Source organism: Melospiza melodia, chromosome 2 (genome assembly GCF_035770615.1).
Source record: "Melospiza melodia melodia isolate bMelMel2 chromosome 2, bMelMel2.pri, whole genome shotgun sequence".
In the NCBI taxonomy this organism is placed as follows: domain Eukaryota; kingdom Metazoa; phylum Chordata; class Aves; order Passeriformes; family Passerellidae; genus Melospiza; species Melospiza melodia.
In genome coordinates, this window is record NC_086195.1 from 66,817,410 (window position 1) to 66,839,719 (window position 22,310).

General features: G+C 47.8%; 1 protein-coding gene across 5 annotated transcripts in view; it reads right to left on the bottom strand.

Annotated features, from left to right (window-relative positions):
- Positions 1–22,310, bottom strand: part of GAB2 (GRB2 associated binding protein 2) — a 93,490-nt gene that overhangs the window by 26,227 nt on the left and 44,953 nt on the right. For all 5 annotated transcript variants that reach the window (XR_010026704.1, XM_063148720.1, XM_063148719.1 and 2 more), the window contains exon 2: positions 14,303–14,603. Coding sequence is in view for 4 of the 5 variants with exons in the window: in XM_063148720.1 (XP_063004790.1) it covers positions 14,303–14,603 (301 nt within the window). In the remaining variant the exon portion in view is untranslated. The remainder of the gene's footprint in view (positions 1–14,302; positions 14,604–22,310) is intronic.

Genomic DNA, 22,310 nt, shown 5'->3' on the forward strand with positions numbered 1-22,310 from the left:
CTCATCACGGGCTGTCGCAGACATCTTTTATGAAAAATCCTTTCCTTAGAATTTTTCCTCCTGAGAAGCTGAGAGGCCTCAGGAACAAAATGTAAACACTGGTTATCTGCTGCTGTGGAATAAAACAGGTGCATCTGTGATTGGTCTCACAGAGTTGTTTCTAGTTAATGGCCAATCACAGTCAGCAGGCTTGGACTCTCTGTCCAAGACAGAAACTTTTGTTATCTTTCTTTGCTATTCTATTCTTAGCTAGCCTTCTGATGAAACCTTTTCTTCTATTCTTTTAGTATAGTTTTAATGTAATATATATCATAAAATAATAAATCAAGTCTTCTGAAACATGGAGTCAGATCCTTGTCTCTTCCCCAATCTGAAAATCCCTGTGAATACTGACAACGGGCCACACTCCTGTATCTCAGGGTTGTACAAGCACAGACCAGGAAGAAAGTGTTTGTTATTGGGTTCCCTCTGTTACAACGGGAAATGCTGCTGCTTCCTTTATCTCAGCTGCTCACAATTTCTCCATGGTAAGCACTGTCTCCCATGAGGATCTAGGATGTAAAGGACTTGCAGCATCCTCTGACCTGTGCCCACCAGCTGATCACATGGTTCTGTTCCATTGAAAACACTACCCAAACCCATTTGAAAATGAGATGAGCTTTGCAATACCATGGCTGAAAAGCTGCTGGTTAGAAATTAGCTCTAATCTCCCAAGAAAGTGTTTTCCCAGATGCTGTACTCATCTTTCCTGCACTTGTTTCACTCTGTGGTAACCATTATATCAGCAGGCATGGTGTGATCCTCATCCTGGCTGGGGCTTCTAGACATTCCCCTAATCATAAAATGAGTATTAGCAATGTGTCCCACAAAAATGTCTTTGAAAGCAATGTCAGAAAGTGGGAAGCATCTTGCTTGAGAACGGCTGAGAGTTCAGGTAATTAAAAGAAAACAACTCTGACCAGTCTTTCGATTCTGCTTGTAATTATCTGGGTTCTGGTGGGTGTTAAAACATCTGTACTGGTTTGGCAGGGACTGGGGAGCACAGCTCGTGCCAAAGGCAAGCACTGGCGTGGGTTGAAAGCAGTGCAATACTTTGGAGCGGTATTTGCACTCAGAAACGCAGGGCTGGCAGCTCCTCCCACAAGTGATTTTGTGTTAGGGTCAGTTCCAGTAGTAGTGTCCCTGTCCCCACATTCCCCATCCACCATGGCTTGTGCCCCTGTGGGACCGCCCCAAGAAAGATTTGAGGGTGGCAAAAGGAGACACAAACTGGGCTGGAATCCTCAATCCCACTGGGCTTAACATCCTGATAGACTTTGGTCACTGTCAGTTCAGCTCCATCTTAAGTTCTTGTTTTTCTTTTCCCTGTGGATGAGTGTTTCCAGCTGGACAACCTCCATCTCCCTGTCACATCTGGTCATGCACAAGCAAGTCTCTCCCCGCTGGATATTTCTGCACTGAGAAGCAGAGCAAACTCCCAGCATGGATGTTGCTGTTTGAACCCTGTGCACTAAAGCATGGACTGGTTTTGTGGGTATTTTTAACACACAGCAGCAGCAGCAGAGCTGCGTTTAGTGGAGTAATGGAGCGTAATGTATAGCTTGGTCCTCAGGAGACTCAGGTAAGGCAGATTTATCACAATCTCCTTCACGGTTACAGTTTTGGATTTTGGCATTCATCACCTAACTCAGGTACAAAACATCCACTGGCATCAAAAGACCAGAGCAAACCATCCCTGCTCTGATTCTTGTTCATGGGTTGGGAACCATCCCATGGCCTTACTCAGCATTTCCTCACCTCCTCTTCCTTGCTCAAACCAGCTCATAGTGTGGTAGGCTCATTCTTAGAAGCCAGAAGCACCAGATGACATTACCCCCCTTGCAGCTCACCCATCCGTGCACCCACCACAGCTGGAACCAGCATCCAGAACAAAATCCACATCTTCCTGCCCAGTGCCTTGCCCGTTGCTTCACGCTTGGCTTAGGGCCAGCTGAAAATCTTCAGACATCCTCCAGCTGGAAAATGCCATTTAATCAAAATAGGAGCTTGCCAAGGGATCATTTGAAGCCAGAAATTACAAGAAACCTTCAGAGAATAAAAGTGAATTTTAAGTAAAAGGGGAGAAGGTCAAGGTATTTCAATTCATTCTCATCAGAGCGGATCATTTTTGGGGACAGATTGCCCCTCTTCAACTGAAAATCATCATGATGTGCTTTTTAGATGTGAAAGTGCAATTCTTGTTTTTTCCTGAAATTCATTCAAATTCAGCGTGAAAAGGTGTGAATCAAAATTGACACCGAAAAAGTATGAAAATGAATACCAGAGGGAGTGAAAACGAAGATGCTGAATTTTCACTGCCTTTGAAAGGGAGTTTGTTTTGGGCTTGTCACCTGCTTCACTTGCTGCAAGAACAGCATTTCCCCAGATTGCTCTGACTCCACACAGGCAACTTCGGAGCACTCCTTCTTCCTCACAGGAATGGGATTTATTTAATTTTTGATTTTAATTACTGATGTGACACATGTCTGAACTTAGTGTATTTGGCTGTTGAGATAGATCTGGGTGAGATCCATCTTCATTCTTCATCTACAGGATGAAAAGTGGAAGAGTGACAAATAGACAGTACATTAGACCCATTTTTCTCCAGAGATTCTGGGAAGAATAAGCCAAGATATAATGGCATTTGGCTACAACCACGGGAATGCAGGGATTGCTGGGACCAGACTAGAAGCCAGCCTGCTGCAACCTCCCAACTCCAGCTGCTCTGGAGACATCTGAGAACATCACAGGGACCACTCATGCAGCAATGCACCCACAGGGAAAACCCATTTGTGCATCACCTCATCACTCATAAACCTTATTAAAGCAAATATTTTAACTTATCTAATATGATGGGAGGGCATTCTTGGAGTCATGGCAGCACTAATTCTTTGAGTCACTTTATCTGGAAAACAAACCACTGCATCATACTGCTCTGTGAACACAGGGTTGGCCTTCCCTTCAGATGGGGCCACAAGACACCAGACCAGTAGCATGTCTTCTCATCACTGAGATGAGAGTGGATCTTTTAGTATACAAAGCTCTGTTTGCCCAGGACTTGGACAGCATGAATTTATCTCCATAAAAATGTTACTGGAGGGCAGAGGACAGGGTGGTCCTTCCAACATCATGCCAAAGAAACTCAAAGCATTTCTGAGCCTGTACTCTTGAGTTCTCCTTAGAGGTAGAAGAAACAGTGGAAGTGAGTTTCTGGAGCATAACAGAAAAAACAACAGGATCTCAGGTGCTCAGAAGGGGTTATGGTGATGCCAAAGAGGAGATCTAACAGTATTTAAAAACTGTAATAAAGCTGTAAAAGCATGAATGAGCTTCAAATGAAAATCACAAATCCATCTCCTTTTCTTAGAATCACAGGGATGAGGAAAAGCCACAAGTGGGATTGAGATACTTAAAAAAAAAAAAGTAAAAAAAAAAAAAAAAGTAGACTTAAGAGACATCATTGTGTTTTCTGGGGAAAAACAGTCTTCTGCTCCATGAGGAGTTTTATTCAAAGATGAAAGCAGCATTTTCATAGGATCATAGAATGCCTTGGATTGGAAGGGATCTTAAAGACCATGTAATTCCAACTCTGCACCATGGGCAGGGACACCTTCCACTAGACAAGGTTGGTCAGAGTCCCATCCAACCTGCCTTAAACACTGTGGGCACCCACAACTTCTCTGAGGAACCTGTGCATGTGCTTTACCACCCTCAAGTAAAGAATTTCCTCACAACATGTAGCCTAGCTCTCTCCCCTTTAAAACTGTTCCCCTTGTCCTATCCCTATCTGTCCATGTAAAAAGCCACTCTCCCATTTTTTTATAAGCTCCCTTTTTGTTTTCAGCTGGAAGACCATGTGTTGACCAGGTTTTGACCCTAATGCTAATCATCAAAGCAACCATCAAGTAGCAGAAAGATTCATCACAGAATTTATGGATTTCAAGCGGGTATTTGAAAGACTTCATCATGACTCACTGGAGAGCAATATGAACCATCATGGCAAGCCAGCAAAAATAATTATCATCGTAAAGGCTTTCCATCAAGGTTCAGTCTGTGCAGAGCACACACGGGCTTGAGGGGAGGGGTTACACACACAGCAATGTCAAACAAGGTGGTGCTTGGCAGGGCAGGTGGGCAGCCATGAGATGAAGGTGAGGATGGAGCCACAGGCAGCCCAACAGCCGTTCACAACACTTTTACAGGTGATGAAGTATTTGCGAGTGCCCAGACACCTGCCCAACACTTCAAAAAGAGGATTCATTGTCAGTTATGGGAAAAAAAAAAAGCAGCAATTGCAATGAGTCACTCCACTCCAGCTTACTTCCAAAAGCAATGGTGCACAAGCACAGGGACGGTTTGGCAGTGGAATGATGGGAGGTAATCACACCAAAACTTGGCACAAGCTGCTGTGCTGGCCGGGATGGGATTAGGTCATGTGGAACTGAGAAAGCACATGATGAAATTTTTGAGGTGAAATGTTATTTTCCATTTTAATAAACAGATATAAAGGGTGGCAATCAATCAAAGGTGCAAAGCAGTCACATTCCTCAGCATGTGACAAGTAAGTATGAAAGGAAGCTACATGCCCAATAAGTGTTTGATATGAGGTTTAGGTTGGATATTAGGAAAAGGTTTTTTACCCAGAGGGGTGCAGGGGCAGCTACAGCAGGTCAGGACTGTGTTCAGACAGGTTTTGAGTATCTCCAAGGGTGAAGACTCAGGTTGGTGGGTTTTGCTGGGGGGCTGGACTTCTTTCTTCACACAGCTTTAAGTACTTGCTTCATCCTCTGTAGCTTAAAGTGATTGTAAGCACGGAAAAATGGCAAAGAAGGTCCTTGGATATCTTATAGAAACTGAAACTCCCTTCTGTGCCTGAATTCCACAGAGAAGCAGCTTACTGTGGGCAAGTGGGGAACAGAAGAGATATAGAATATCTAATTTTCCTGGACAGTCTCATTTTTAAGCACATTTTTCAGGAGCTGTGGCCAAGTGTCCTTTTAAAGACCATACCCAGCTTGGAGGGAACAGACACCATTCCTGATGCGCCTCTGGCAGCAAATGGCTACAGGCAGGATAAAAGATGCACCAAACACATCTGTCCCGTGCCCTAGTGATGAATCCCTTCAAGCAGAGGCTGCCTGTCTGCTCAGTGCTTGTGCAGCACCTGGCACAGCAGAAGGCATGTTTCTTGGCTACATCTACTCTGTGATGGACCCTTAGAGATGCTCTCAGCCTTCCTGGAGGGAGCTGGGACATGGAAGGAGGGCATCCTTGGATCAGGTGTAAGCCCCACAGCCCAAAGTAATTGCCAGTATTACAGCTCTGGTATTGTACCACAATAAGTAAATCAAAAGTATGTTTGAGGAGCAGGCAGTAATTATAACTGAGGCATAGAAACTGTCTAGGGAAGAAATGCTATCTTTACAGATAAAATCAGTAATAAATGCTACTGCATTCATAAATAAGAATCAGTCTGGAAACAAACCCTGAGCGGTGTCATGGAAAGTTCACAGGAATCGACAGCTTCATGTCTCCTTTCTGCTCCATGTGCCTTCACTTGGAGGCTTTTAAGGCTTTAGAAAGCTTTCCCCTTGCTCAGGCTTGGTTTTAATTGGAAATACAAAGCAATACAGACCAGCAAACAAACAGGCATTGCGGTTTGGTAAATGAGAGTCTAAATCCGTCCTGGCTTTTATCAGGTTTTACAAAGCAGTGCGCAGGACATATAAAAACCATGTCCCTATCAAAGCTTTGGAGGGAACAATGAGATATGTATGGAGGAAAGAAATGGGGAAATACATTTACATAGGGGGGGAAAAAGTGCCACATTGTGAAAAACTGCCAGAAAACTATCCTTTGCAAAAGTGAGTTTTTTTCTCCTTGTCTAGCCTGCTTGCACTTGCATTTTGGGGTTCTCTGTCCATTGCATTTTCCAGCCTGGTTCCTACATGTTGGGCATCACCTGTGGATCTGTGTCCTGCCCTGATGCCTGAGAAATTCTGCAGACAGATTCATGGCAGCTCCATGAATCCCAAAGTGCATGACTGGGGCAGAGGGGCTACAACAGTCCCAAGACGCCTCTGGGAAATATAAATGCAGGCGAATGTGGCTGTGAGTTTCCTCGTAGTTGGCTGACACCCAAAAATGCCTCTCTCCCTCCCTGTCTCCCTCAGTTCTGCTCAGACAGTGTCACTCCAAGTCCATCAGCTGTTTTTGTTTCCAAGGGCTCTGCATGGTTTTGTTTTTTGATGCACTGCTGATACCGTCTGCCGCGCTCATTTTTCCACGGTCAGTAAGTCACCCTAAAAATTCCTCTGTGCCCATTAAACTAACAGAGCTCATCTGACAGGGCTCATAGCCATATAAGCCAATTGCAAAACAAAGAATTATGTTAAATGGGTTTCTGATTCTGGGTGCCAGGCCAGGAGACAGCCCTGCCCAGGGCTGAGATGTGAACTCAGCTTGTCAATCTCTGCTAGGAAACCTGTACTGGAAAGGCTGGGCAATGCTTTTAGCGCTAAAAAAAGCTCAAACCTCTTGAACTTCACATTTCTTCCTTCTCTCCCACTAAAACCACAGCCTCAGCTCAGCTAAACCAGTGGGACTTTGGCCAGGAAAGGGCAAGATTTTCCCCAAAGGCCCCAGTCCTCCAGCTCTGTATTTATCTTCAGAAGAGGCCAGTTGGATACCCTTGAGCTGGGCGCCAGCTGGGAAACAGTCAAGAAGAGCTGGAGTATTTTGACTGTTGGTCCTTTTTGAAAGCTGAGCATAAATTTTTTTTATTGCTGGTTGATGGTTTTATTATTTGCAGCAAGATAAGAGCATTTTTTGCCTGTAAACCTTGTGCTCCCACAAACAGCTGCATCCTCTGCCAGTTCCCATCAGTGCTGGGTATGGTCAAAGGAGGCTCAACAAATACTTATCTTCCAATGGATGCTCTGGGATGGCACAGTTTTGGGTTTGCAAACACAAGGCTCACATATCTTCTGGATTTTTTTCAGTTCTGCCTCTTCAAAATGTCCACAGTCACAATAAAAACATCTAAAGAAGAAAATGCTAAAATTCCTAATTTCCAAAACCCAAACTGTGAAGAAAGCCTTGGCCCAAGCATTGCAAATGTCAGAGATTTGATTACATCAGATGCCCTGAAGCCAGAGGCTTGGTTTTCTAATCAGGTAGATACCTTAAGACCCTTTCCCTTGCTAAAACCTCCTGCATCCTTGCCTCAGTCCTTTTCTTGGCACCTGTGTGGGCAGGAAACTTTCTCTTGGTATCAAGGACAGTGACCACCCCAGCAGTGCAGTGCTGACTCTGGTCCTGCAATGTTCCTGGGAAGGCAGCATGCTGAACAGTAGAGTACAGCAAGAGGAATAAGGTATGGAAGAATAGCAGGGGTTGCTCATTGTCTGGTGTAAATGAAATTATGAAAATGAAATCATTGAAGATCCAGCTTGATAGCAAAGGCCTTGATAGCAATCCTGACACAGGTGGGATGAGTTTTAGTAGAAAGTGGACACCTGAGCTCATCAGTCCTACCTCCTTGGAGAACCAAGGGAAAGAAATGACCACTTTCAGAGTGCAAATGATTAGACATATTCTAGACATATTTTTTCATTTTCTCTCAAGAAGTGGACAGACTACAGCCACCCAAACATGTCTCACTCTTAGGGGCATCAGTTCCCTCTCCAAACTGCCAGGGGAATCACAGCAAGGACACCCTGACCAGCTGGTAGAGATCAGCAAGGATCTCCTCCTGTTTCTGTCCTCTAGGAAGCAAATTCCAGGTCATTATTGGTGCTCTGCTTTTCAGCAGATTCATCAGTACCACAACTAGCTTATCTCCAGAGGGAAGGAGGGAAAAAAGGGGGAAAAAGACAGCAGGCAGTTAACTGCTCTCAAGCTGCTCCTTTGTGCCAATACCACTCCATCTCCGGTATTGTTTACACAGAAATAAAAGCTGAACAGTGTCAGATCTTAAAATAACTTGCTGTTTGTGGAGCAGGAAAACCAGGGTCAGGGAAGTTTGGAACAAATTTAAAGTGGCAGGAAGGCTAAGGAATGAACTGTGACTTTGGCAAGAAGGTGCTTGTATGCACCTGAAGTTTAACCATGAGCCTGGTGCAAAGTGAATTTCGGCCACCAGGTCTCCCCCACCTATTCCAGCAAGGCTGGATCAAACCTGGGGCTGAGATATGACATCTGCATTTGGCCTCCAGAGAAAATCTGCAGCCACAGCTGTTCCCCTTGTTAGGAACACTCAGAACATGGAAGAAAATGATGAGGGGGGTCTGATCTAAATGCTCTTGAGGTGTGCAACCAGTGGCTCTAGATGTGACATACGTGTTTTAAAAGAAGGAGCTCCTTGACACTGAGTGCTGAAAGTATTGATGGGAGCACTGAGGAAAAGGCTGCATCTGTAGGCATGGTGGGACAGCAGGTCAGAGTACAGCGCTCAAGGCTCCACATTCCTGTCCCAACACAAGCTATCTCCAAATGGGGCAGGGGATATTAGGTCTTTGGGTAGGTGAACAAACATAGGAAGGTGAAATATCTGGAGAGAATCCAACCAGATATGCCCTGTCCATTCCATGGTCAAGCTCAACTCAAACATATTCTTGTTGTAATGTCTGAAGGGACAGACTGGCCTCCATGTGAGCTGACAGCCAAGTACAACTCATACCAGGGCTTAAAGGTGCAGTCAAGACCAATTGAATTATGACAACAGAAGCTAAAATGTCAAGTGGTACAAGGGGGAATAAATTTAAACTGACAGGGGGCAGGTTTAAATTATATATTAGGAAGAAATTCTTTCCTGTGAGGGTGGTGAGGCCCTGGCACAGGTTGCCCAGAGAAGCTGTGGCTGCCCCATCCCTGGAAGTGTTCCAGGCCAGGTTGGATGGGGCTTACAGCAACCTGGTCTGGTGGGAGGTATCCCTGCCCATGGTGAGGGGTTGGAACTGTTGGAACTGGATGATCTTTAAGGTCACCTCCAACCCAGAGCATTCTATAATTCTAGGAAGTCATGAGGGCACAAGGCTCCACAAGGGGCTGCCTGCTCCCTTGCCCTTAGGTGGCAGTGCTGCCTGCAGATCCCAAAACAACACACAGCAGGGCCTGGGTGCTGTCAGAGACACCCCCACACATCCCTCCTTGTGCCCATTTCTTATTCCACATTCCTCAGGCCTCTGCACAGTCCCTGGCTGGGCTCTGGGCTTGTAACTCCTCCATGGCACAAGCAGGGAAGGAAGGAGGCATGTGCTAGGCACTATAGCAAGGAAGTACCCAGTCTTGTGCATTTCCCCTCTGCTTTAGTTCTTCCTGGCCATGGGAGAGGCAGTGGTGGCAGGAATGCAGGAACTGTCACCTTGCACGTGCTCCCTGGTGCCCTGCTCCTGCATGCAGGAATGGGGAACACTGCTGGCTTGGGAGAGGTGGGTGGTACACAATGTTCAAATATGGTTTTACTCTAGCCTTGCAGCCCACAGCCTCTTCACTGAGTTTTGGGCAGCTCCTGTCCTCTCAGCAAGTCTTCAGGGCTGTCCCTGTTGTTTTCTTCTTTGGTCCGTCTTGAGCTCCCTTTGTTGGGCAAACACCCAGGCAAACCTGGCTGCAAGCAATCAGTGGGGCTGGAGGTATCACTGGCTTGTTTCTAGGACAAACATGCTTTTGGGAGAGAAGTGAGGAGCGTGCCAGAGCAGCCAGATGGGCTCACAACACAGACCTGCAGGCAGCAGGCTGGGGGCAACCAGCCTGTGGCCCATGTGGGACCCCCAGCCCAAGCAACTCAAGTGAGAGCAATAAATTTGCTCTCATGGGCTGGAATGGGGCAACTGGTGCAGGGTCTGGGGCAGAACCAAGCCAAAGACACCCAGGCAGGTGGGGTGCAGATCTCACCAGTGTGAGCAGAAAGTGAGTGGTATCCAGAGGCTGATCCACTAAACTTCTAGAATGAGCATGTCTGAATTGAAGGGGGAAGGAGAGATGCATCTCCATTAAATTTTAATGCTCAGCCCTGACCTATGTTCAGCGAGATATTGCTGGGATTGCTCCCTGTCATGATGTAAAATACCAACACCACACCTTGGAGATGGAGTGGGGACTTAGCCAGAACCCAGAACTGCCCTGGAGCAAAGTAGAGAAATAAATAAAAGAAATTAAATCCCAGATGGACCAAAAAAAAAAAAAAAGAAGATAACATGCCTGGACTGGGTGGGAGAGGCTACTACTGCCAGACACAACCCATCAGGGCAGGAGCCCAGTGCCATCCTATCCTTTTCCCACGCCTTCCTCACCCTCTCCAAGTGGAGGGAGCTTTCAGATCAAAACAAGGACATTTACTTACACAGAAATATTCCCTTCTCTGGTTTCATGTCTGGGTTAAACCTCTAGCACAGGGGCAATAATGACGTGCATGAATAAGCTTTTGAACTTCAGCACCCACAAATCCAAGCCCCTGAAAGAGCCCCTTTTCCATGGAGAAGGTAGAAGAGGAGCTCCAGGGTGCCACTGAGGGTGGCACAGTAAAATGACATAAAGTTAATAAAGATACTGACTCCTTCAAAATAACTAAACCTTGCACAGGGCCCCTGCAAGGACATGCTCACTGCATGGACACACACACTGGTTCATGAGAAATTAAACTACAGGCTGCTGTAGCTGCACCTCTGTCCTGCTGGGGATGGGACAAGGAGGGGTTTTGGCTGAAGCATCAGCTTCAGAAAGGGTTAATGGCACATGAGATATCTTTAGTGGGATTTAGTATTTTTTTAACTTCAACAAACAAAGCATATGAGAAAATCCAGTTCACAGCTGAGTCCTGGCTGCCTGCCCACTAGGGCAGGGAAAATGCTGATGGTTTGAAATACCCACATGCTGGCCTTTCTCATGCAGCCTGTGGCCCAGGGTCCCTGGCTGGTCTCCCCCCACTGTACTTGGGACACTCAAGGCGGCAGCAGTGCAAACTGCAGTGTAAAGGCAGCACTGACACAGGAGCAAATCTACTTTCCTTGAGCATGGCTGGCTTCCTCAGACACGCAGAGGAGCCAGGATCCTGTGAGGCTCTGCTTGTTCAAAAACCATAATTAGCTCTCAAAGTAAATAGGTGTTAACAGAAACAAAGAGCTTTGCCACAGTCTGGGTAAACACTTCAGAATCAATTTAATTTCCCTTCTCCTGGCAGATGTAATCGTGCTGCTCTGCAATTATTTTAGGTCGGGGCAGGGAACAAAGCCACCGGGGCAGCTTTGCTGAGCAGCTGCTCCTTGGGACAGCCGGCAGGACCCTCTGCTTCACTGACATCCAGGCCCCCGAGGCTGAAACGAGCTTCCTTCCGCTGAACCAGATGTATAATGCAGCTGGAGATCAGCAAACCAGCAGTGAGCCATAGCATGACAATAAACTGCCCTGAAGTCCAGCCTCCTTAATCCTGAGAGTCCCCCTGTCTAGACAGAACATGAAGGACTAATGTGAAAACCAAGTGACAGAAAATTTACACTCTCCTGTTGAGCTGCAAACGGAAAGAAGTATCAAAGGGTGTAAATCTGTTTGCCTTTCAATTGTTTTGCCTTTTGGGAGTGTGGGTAGCACCTAAGCATGGTCCCCCACTGGTGCAGAGGGTTTGCCTCACTGCAACTCCAGGTTGCTCATTGGCTTACTAAATCATGCTAAAAGTCTTTCTTACCCTGCCTTTTCCCTACCATCATGGGGAGCTGGTGCAACAGGCTTTTACCCAAACTGCCCCAAAAGCTAATGTCCTCCACCACTACTGGGTTATAAGCAAACTAGTGATGGGTGACTGGGGCTCAGCTGATGTGGGGTGTCCCTTCGAGGAGGCAGCAACTCAGCATATGATGGCAACTGCAGTCAATGTGTTTGCTGGTGATGGAGTATTCTCCTAGCTGGGATGTGAGAACAGCCCAGATGGAAACAGCCTGGCTGCGGGGCCAGACCCAGCAAGGCTTTTGGGCCTGTATAAAGCAGTCACACACCCAGGAACAAGTACAACCAGAAAAATGTGCACAGTGGCTTCCCTGGGAGTTCCTGATCTTGTTCCACCACACTGCCTCTCTGCTGGGAGAAGCAGATTTAGTTAATTAATTGCTACAATTAGCATGGAGCTATTCCTGCTCATGATGGTTACCTTTTCCTCCCCCTTTTTTGGTTCATCCAATTACCAACTCATTCATTCTCCAAGGCAGAGGCCACAACAAGGCACAGAGAAGCTTGAGGATGAGGGGAGGAAGGTCCAAGAACAAAATACCAAGTGTCCCAAGCTCTGTTTCTACCCAGGAACTGTCCTGATCTCGCACAAACTCTTGCTCCTCTCTCATCCATCCACACTTGACTTCAAGAAGGTGATGAAGAGGGAGCACAGCACACCAGAATTACAAACATTGCTACGACTGTTTCATTACTCCCTCCAGCTGACACCCCACGAAGGATGCACCTCATGATGAGCTTATACACATCAAAATGGGCAAGACTTCCGACACCCATCGTGCTCCAATGACCCCTCAACTTCTTCACCCAGCCTCAGGCCATGGACTCTTCAAATGAACATTATCCACTTTGGGAAATTGATGATTTATTTGCCATTACTAAGCAGGGATGGTGAAGGAAAGGTGAGCATGGGGTCACTGCTTCAGCAAGGACCAAAGTGAAGCGCCAGCCCTGAATAATTCATGTTCAATCTCTGCTGCAGCATCTGGACACATCTGCTGCATTCGCCATTGCAGGCTTTTTCTTGGCTTACTCAGAAAACCAAACTTTGGCAGCTGGGTACTGTTTCAAGTGGGTACTTTCCCTACAGCATTAACGAGCTGTGATTCTGTTACAAATAGGGATTTTTGTTCCTCTTTTGCTGATGTCACTCCATGATTCTGCAGGGAATAGTGCTTGGATCTCTGCAGCCTGATGATCCCTGTGTGCCCTTTGGGACAGATGTACTTGCAAGCGGGAGATTGTTTTTCCTTTTGCTGCCCAGATTTATATTTCACTGAAGTCCCGTATCGATCCTGCTGCCGCTGGGCTGAAAGCTCATTTTACTAAATGAGAAGAAAAACAGTTCCCCCAGCTGAACGCACGCAAAATGGAAAATCCTGCAATGAAACAGCTCTTAAAAAAGGGGCCTGAACAATTTTCCTGAACCTCGGGGGCCACACCGCTGACATTGGAACGGTATGTAATTTATTTAGCCTGACCTTTCCCTGAAAGACCCGGCTGGCGACGTTATCAAGGATCCTTTCTGCCACTTGTGCACCCATTGCCAAGGTGACATCCTGCCTCATGCGTCAGTCAGCGAAGATCGCATCCGCGGTGCTGCGGTGCTTTGTTTGCTGTCCTGCCTGACAAGCTCTTGGCAGGGTTTCAACTACTGCGGATGGCAGCTGCTCCACGAGGGACCAAAACAGATTCAAGCTGGACGTTGTTATGGGGAGTTTCATGCAGACAGAGCACAGGCCTGCAGTCCCCTGGATGAGACAAGCAAAGGTACCCAGAGATGCTACCACGTATAATGGGATGGGCAGGTGACTACAGAGCTGCACGCCACGCTCACCTCCCCATCCCATCTCACTCAGGTTTTATGTGTGCCCTTGTGGTGCTGGGAAAGCAGAGGCAGCTCACCAGTGCTTAATAAAGAGTCTTTCCCAAGTGCAATTGAGTTTGGATGGTGGAGCACAACTCAGACAACAGGTCCCCTCACTGCGCATAAACTACCTGGAGTTTTCCTTCCCCCCTCCAGTGCTTTCCCTGAGGGTTCCAGGAAGAGATGGGGATGCAGGTGCAGAGAGTATGTCTGTCCTCCACATGAGGGCCTGCCAGCAGGGAAAACTGCAGTGGAGAGGAAAATGGTTCCAGTAAAGCTTCTCCCCCCACTCCATCAAGAGATTGAAATGTCTGAACAAAGGGGATTTTCACTGCTGGTTCCCACCACTCTCAAGGGGATTTTGGTGATGGATAGGGACAATGGCTGCAGCTAAAAAACTTCCCAAACACCACCAACTTCTTGTAAGAGACTGAAAAGTCTACAGTTACGGAGGGTAAAAATGACTGGCTCTCACAATAGCCAAGACAGCTCTTTAGATGTCAAAGGCAGGAAAGCCTCATGAAAGCTTCCCACACATCCATCCATTTCCCACTTCAGCCCCCCCACCCTTGGCAGGCTGCACCCCCCTCCTACAGGTCTGATCTGAAAGAGGCCTGAGGCCCATTGGAAGGACAGGAGAGAAGATGCTCATAGCAATGGACCTGTCTCTCATGGTACCTGTGTTCTCCTCGGACTGGTTGAAGCCACAGATCTGGCAGATGCTGCGGACCCATTTGTTCATGTCGTCCTCGGTCTCAGCCACCAGGTAGAAGGTCCTGTCGCTCGTCTTGATGTCGAAGATGTAGCTGTCTTGCAGCTCCTTCTTGTTGAAGGTGAGGCCTGCGTCCACTTGCTCGCAGAAATTGAGGTTGATGACACGCAAAGGTTTCTTGGAGTGGTCATTTTTGTAGTACTCCAGGACATCGGGGTCGCCACTCATCCGACCGCTGCGCAGGACGAACCAGCGCTTCTTCCATGCCTGAAACCAAGACAACAAGAAGCATGAATGCCACTGCTGCATCTGTGAGAGCAAAAATCCACTGCTAGGCACAGGGTGACACAGAGGGACACGACACTTCTCCACCATGGGGTGCTCTGGGAAGCTGCTCAGGCATACCTGCAAGAGGTGCATAGACTCAGCTCAGTTCTTCAGTTCGATACTGAAATCCAGGAAAACTAAATACCAAAATGGCATCATAGCATAAGATGACCCCAAAAGGTGCCAGTCTTGAGGCTCAGAGGAACCTTGCTCCTACCCTACAGCCCAGACATGCTTCCAGGACCCAAATGCCCTTCTCTCCGTGATCTGTGCAGTGGCATTACTGGGTGTTGCCAAAATGCCTTCCAGCAGCTCAGAGGAACTGAGGCACTTCAGATGCAGCACCCTGGGTGTCCTAACCTTCAGAGAAATCCCTGGGAGCATCATAGGATGTGTCTGCAGATACTGACCATGCCAATCTCTGTTTAAATGCCAGAATAGAAAGACTAATAAAACCAAAGGACAACTGGTTTGTTTTTTTTTTAAATATCACGAATAATGCCAGGGAGACCCATGGAGAATCCCAGCTTCATTTGTTTTTCAGCATCCTCTGCTCCTTGGCATGTAGGCAACTCCTTAGCAAAGGAAAAGGTTATCATTGATTCTTCCAAGCACTGCTGACAGCAGCTCTTGGCCAAACTACCTGCAGAATGGACTCAGGGGGTTGTGGAGCTTGAAGCAAACCAGCAAAACAAATGTCAGCCATCAGCCCTGGCCCTGAGAGCTGCGGCCCTGCTGCCCTCCCCAAGCCAGACACATCTGGAGCCCACAGGAGGAGGACTAGCCACAAGGATAACGTGTTAAAGGCTACAACTGAAATTACAGGGAAAATTGTGCAGGTGCAACCCCCCATCCCATGAGGCGAGCAGAGTGTTTCTTTGGGGTGTGCTCTGTGTGAGGATCATGGCACCTGTGGGAGGGATGAACAGGGTTGAGGGACCAACTCGAGCTGCCCCCCTTTGCAGAGCGAGGCCTCAGCTCCCATGGCCTAGGGAAGGGAAGGATTACCTCTAAGCAAAGTCCTTAAAACAGCTTGTTCAGGGTGTCTGAAGTCAGCAAAGGTTTGAGAGGTGCATGTGGATAAGCATGATGTGAATTGTGACCAGTGCTCCTGCATTACCTGACACAGACTTCACTTTGTTCCAGAGGATGTCAAGGGAGATGTGATCCCCACCATCCTGCTCTGGCTCTGGCAGTGGGGCTTTTTGTATGAGATTTACCTTACTTATATTTTTATATATAACCAGCTTTGGAGTTCTGATGATTTTAAGAGGTCTGGTTATGAGGAAGCACATGATATTTCTCAGAAGGAAGAACAAACACCTACAGTAAACCAGGAGAGGCACCGAGGCAAGCAGTGTGCTGGGTCCCTAATGATAATGCCCAGGTGCTGAGCACAAGCTTTACATATTGGTGACGGGCATGTGCTAGATCTCAGCCAGCCAACTGCACCAGGATCCCACAGTTTTGGAGAATTTTATCAATGAAATAATGGTAAGAAGCTCCTGTGGTGTTTTCCCTGAACAGTCTGATTCAGACCATACTTCTCAAAAGCTTAAAAATAGCTTTTGTTGATGTCTTTGAGATTTGTAATCAAATTAGTTTTGCACTAATTCTCAAAACGGCTCCTGGTGCCAGGAAAGCAACTTCAGTGCAATCTTCCAAAGGCAGTGAAGCAGCAAATTGCTTAGCAAGAGGACGTGCAAGGCTAGCAGATTTTGGCTTAATCTCACCCACTTTTCATCAAAATGGCTGTTTTTGAGTGACAAAATAGATACAGTGGAGCTGTGTCCATCAGGAAGGGAAAAACCAATTTCATCAGGCAGCAGCAATAATTTACTAGCCCATCTCCTCAAAATGGATCACCCAAATCACTGGGAAACAAATCTATGAACATTTTTTTCCTAGTTCTAGGTGGGAAATGCCCCATTAGCTTCTTCCTGTTAACACTGAGTCATTTCTTTGCAGCCACCTGGCAGGACTAAGACATGGGCATGCATCAGTGAAGGGACTGCAAGAAGATGGAGTTGTGCAACCACAGGAACCAGCACCTGAATGCAGACATCCAGCACCAGTTCTTGCTGCTTAGCTTATTGCTTTCCAACCATCTAGAGCCCAGTCTTGCAGCCTCCCTTCATGGCTGAGACACTGCATTACAAAACCCACAAAGTGCAGAAACCAGACTTCGGAATTTAGAGTTTTCATGGAAAAAACAGGAGGAAATGCTGCAAGCAAGACGAATGATGCTACCACGACCCCTCTTTTTACCACCAGTGTGAGAACCACAACTCCTGCAGTTCTCTTTGGCCTGTCTGGTAGCAATGAAAAGTACCACACAGTCAGGATCTGGCAGAGAAAACAGTGTAACATGCACAGTCTGGTTGCTTTGTGTAAGTTTTAACATAGGCCGGCTGCGAAAGGATGGGTCTTACAGGCACAACATGTCCTGGAAAGCTTCAGGAGGTGGAGCACCATTGGAGAGTGTGAGCACTGGACAGGGCAGGAGTCCCACAAGCTTGGGAAGACCACCCTGTCCATCTCTGTGTGGTGCCCTCCTGATGATAAGGAGTCACTGGTGTTCTAGCAATACAGCTTCTGACTCAGCAAAAGAGTTCACGGCAGCAGCCTAAGGAACGTCTGTCCTGGACAGGTGGCTGCAGGCAGCACAGCTGGAGGCATCTCCCACCACACTCCCCTGCAGCAGCACCAGCTCTTCCTGCCTCCTAGGATCAGCTTCCAAGCCAGAGGAATAAGCAACGATTGCTAGAAGAGAGTGGAAGTAAACAGTCAAGAAATAGACAGAAATCTACTTATTCTTGTGGACATTTTCTCTGAATTTTTGAGTGCTGGGCTCAGCAAGTGTATTTTATTTCTTCCCTGTGGATTTGCTGTGCCTTTATTGGGACCAGAGCTCACCTTGTGTTTGCCAGGCTGTGGCTGCTCTTGGGGCATCTCTGCTGGCACCAACGCAGCTGGCTTCAACATGTCACTATATGCAGCATGTGGCTCATCCTCCTGGGACACCTATTTCCCCAGTCAAAGCTACCAATACCATCCGAACCTTCTACATTTAGGCTTCCTAGGATATCACCTTCCTGCAAGAGAGTGATTTAAGCGTCTACTGACCAGCAGCTATGACAGTGGTAAGATGTATGGGATCCAAACGTGTGCGGCGATCTTATCTGATGCCAAACCAAGGGAGGATGCAACTCCATGTGACCCTACACACTCTTTCCATGACCACCTTCTCCCAGCATGAGGCTGAGATGGCACACAGGCATCTCATCCTCCACCTGAATTTTCCTCCTCTGCTTATTTCTACCTCATCACAGCTCTTCTGGAGTCCCTGTTGCCATCAGTCTGCTCCTGCCAAAACACTGTGCCTCCCTGACACGTGTTGTGAGCCAAGGGCTGTGTTTGTTTAACAGCTTTACAATGTTGAGAGGCCAACAGATTAACAGCCATAAAACGCTGCTTTGCAGCACAAATTTCCAGCTGTGCGGTCCTTTGCTGGCATCAGGTTCCTTCACGGTTAAATTACGGCTGCCAAAGGCCCTGAATGTCACTGAGAAATATTTTGACACTTGGCAAGTACTTCTTTGTTAAGAAAAAGTGCCCACCATGCTCCTATTGCGATGTGAATCCTCCCTGGGCACTGAGAACCGTGGCTGCTGCTCAGATTTTTTCCGCCTCACTTTAATTTTGCAGCAGCAAAGTTAAAGTTCACAAAACGGAGCTCTTTCCAGCTGGATGCTACCTGGAGCTGGCTGTTTTATGGGGAGCTGGGTTGGCAGAGGTGAGGCAGCGCTGCTGGGTTCACTGGCTGAGGGCACTTAGCAAGGATGTTCAGGCAGTGGTTGGGACCCTTCCTGTTCCATCTGCTGGGTGAGGAACCATAAGAGCCAAACCAAACAAGGCAGCTGCTCTTGAGCAACTGAGATGTCACCGTGTGTGGCAGAAGATACCATCCCACTGCTCCAGGAGTGAGGTCCCTCACGTCCCCCATGGCTGTCCTGATGGTGCAATGCAGTCACAGAGCTGGTGGCATCAGGGTAGAGAGCTCAGAGAATCTGGGGCCTCCAAGAGCCTAATAATCCAAGTGTTTTGACTAACAGCCCAGAGAGAGGCTTTATTAACTATGGTTATAGTGAGGGACATTCAGACAGCATCTTCCTCTCTGCTCCCCTGTTCTCTGCAAAGTGAACACAGAGATCCAGCCCACAACCTGCCTCAGAAAAAAAGAAAAGGGGTGAGGAAAATAATAACTTAAATATCAGTAAAGCCAGGTATCCATTCCAGGGGAACTTGCCAAGTGCCACAATTGTGAGAAGGAAGCAAATAGTGACAACATGGAGAGATGGCTCTTGGTGGGGCCTGTAGGAGAGGCCCATCCAGTATTATCTTAGCTTCGAAGTGAGGAGCTTGAAACAGTCAGAGACTGTTAGCTTTGGGTTGAAAAGGATGTTCTTTCAATTAGGATCAACTTCTGAGCCACATCTCTCTAATCTGAAACACTAATATTTTTACCACCACACCCTTACAGCACATGTAGGAAGAGAAGAGAAGAGAAGAGAAGAGAAGAGAAGAGAAGAGAAGAGAAGAGAAGAGAAGAGAAGAGAAGAGAAGAGAAGAGAAGAGAAGAGAAGAGAAGAGAAGAGAAGAGAAGAGAAGAGAAGAGAAGAGAAGAGAAGAGAAGAGAAGAGAAGAGAAGAACTACCTGTATATTTCCCAGGAAATCTCTCTGCCCTGTTCCTTCTCCCCCTGACAACAACTTCATGCCCACCAGCACTGCACACCAGCAGTGTGAAATAAACCTTCCAAAATCTGACCTGACACAAATCACAGCATCTAATCCAAGCTGGCAGGCAGGATGAGTGACCTAGCCATGACATCAGGCAAGTTTCTCACACCAAGATGAAGCTGGAGACTGTGTGATTCAAGCAGGAAACCCCACAGCAGAGCACACAGGTGCTTGTGTCCCAGATTTGATCAGAACCAGAGAGGCCCTGGGTGCAGGACAGCTCCTGTCATTGCCGCTGTGGCTACCAGCTGCCAATGGAGGTGCCATCATATCCACAGAAAGCCAGAATTCTGTCCCAGCCCCACAGTTTTCACTCTGCAGTGCAGATTAGTCTTGCACCCCATTGAGCACATTCTCCCTCTGGCTCCATTCACATCTGGTGTGGCAGAGAGGAGTTCACACTTCGGGAGCACGTGAGAAAAAACACAACACCTGGAAAGGTCTCACTGTTTTTCCCCATCCATCGTGTCCCCTCCAGACTGCCACCACTTTAGCCATCCTGGCAAGATCACCCCTGGGAAAGGGGAATGGAGATACCAGGGGTGTGCCGAGAGCATGTGCCTGGTGGCTTGGGTCCTTCAGTGGTGTGCTGGTTTTGCCATCTGCAAGAGTTACAGCTGTTGGGCTCTGTAACCCAGCACTGGGGCAGATCCTGTGCTGCCCACCCCTCCCCACAGCCCGGCAGCAGAAAGAGGGTCCCCTGTTGTGCCTGGTGCTACCAGCATCAGCCAGCGAAGCCCCATACAGGAGGATTGCAGAATAACCTACTGGTGACCTGTATAATAATGTTGTCTTCCTCTGTGTCCCTAGGGGCTTTTTATCTCGTCTGATGGACAGGAGGACGCTGGTTTTATTATTCATGCAAGAACACCTCTCCCCTCCTTGTGTAAGTGTTAACTCAAAGGAAATGTGGCTTGGAAGTAGATTTGTAAGCAGCAAGAAAGCCCCCTCTGTCTATGCAGGTGATTATGCTCACTGATTGCCCTCACACAGCCCCAATTCCCAGGGCAAACAGAGCTCCCTGAGCCCCACTCCTGCCCTTCCAGATCCCCCGTGGCTCTCCTTGCCCACTGCCAGCTCACCCTTCCATGTGGTGCTGGGAACAGGCAGCTCCCAGCGCTGCCCTCGCACCCTGCAGAGGGATGGAGGCTGTTCCCTGCTGATCAGGGAACTCGGGGTGGGCTCATTACCAGCCCCGCTCCGGGAGCCGTGATTGGCAGCGCTAATAACACCACGCTGCAGCTGCGAGAGCCTGCGGGGCACGGGAAACCTTGCTGGGGCACAAAGAGCCCCCTCCTTGCTCAGGAACAGAGGGAAGGAGATGCAAAATAAAGAAAACCCCAACCCAGTGCATATCTCAGGCTGTCAAACTGACCTTCCCTCCCGGGATTTTTTTTTTCCCACTCCTGGAGGTGTAATTAGGCTTCAGAGCACATGTGGAATCACTACATGTGACATCCACCCAAGGGCAGCAGAGGCAGCAGGAGATATCCTGCACCGAGCATCACTCATGCTGGGTGAGAGAGGGGGTTTCTCAGCAGAGGCACAAACACAGCCTCTTTATTTGTAAGATCATTTAAAAAACCATAAGCTTCATAAACAGCTCCTGCCATCAGAGATGTTTGCTGCCAGGGAAGGAAGGGTGAGGGATGGCTTGGAGCTACAGGTACACTGGGGTGGGCTGGAGGATCTGCTCCCCACCTCTGCCTGCTGTGAACGGCACAAGCAACACAGCAGTGACACAATGTGGAAAACATTTCCCTTCATATTTATTTTAGGGGAGTTCTCTGGTTGGAAAGATTTCAGTAGCTTTGTGCTGCATGGTCAATCTTAGGAAAATAAAGATTTCTCTCTGGGACGTGAGGGCACTGACAGCATTTCTGATGGGATGCTGGAGTGCCTGATTAAGGATGGGATGGAAAAACAAAATACCAAATAGTGAGGCTGTACTTACACCACCAGACAAGCTGTGACTGTCTGAGAATGTAGGACACAGGAAACCCTGGGAGGTCCAGGAGTGCTCCTGTCTGGAGGGTGTAGAAAGGATGGACCCAGCTCTAGTGGAGAAGCATGGGGATAGCATGAGACACGATGGAAAAGTCTCATTAGATGTAAGGAAAAGGCTCCACAATGAGGGGCAGAACAACAAAAAACCCAGATGGGGTGGGTGATGTCCATCTTTGGAGATGGCCAGAACCTGCCCGGACAAGACCAGGAGTAACATGATTTACCTCCATTCTTGGCCCTAACTTCAAGCTAGACCTGTCTTGAGTGGGAGCTGGTTCAGAGACCTCCAAAGGTCTTTTCTGACCTTAATTACCGCCAAATCTAAATTACTCTTCCATAATCAGGTCCACTCACAGTGAAGAGTGTCATATGGAGACCTGATGAGGCCACTCAGACTCTGAGTCCTGTTGTAGGACCAGTGTAGCCATCCATTCCACATCCACCCAGCATTTAGCACGGGAATGGACAGCACTGGCATTTTTCAACTCTCATTGACTAAAGCAATTAGTCCCCCTTTTCTGAATAATTCCTTCTGCTGAAAGCTGGACAGCAGTGCCCTTACAAGTGTGAAGGTGCCAGGAAAGCAAAGGGTTCACAGGAAGAACCTGGAGCCCAGCTCTTGCCCTGGGGCTGGCTGCAAATGGTCCATGTGCAGAGCCTCCAGTGCATTCCTGCTGCTGTGCATGGATTTTGTTATCTGGAATTATTTCCTGCTATTCAGCCCTGTTCTGTACTCCACTCTGTTATTCCTTGCTGGAATCTCTCCCACCGCCCTGCTGTGGCACATCCTTTGTGGGGCACTGGAGCAGCAGCCAGAGGAGGTGCAGGCAGGTGAGTGG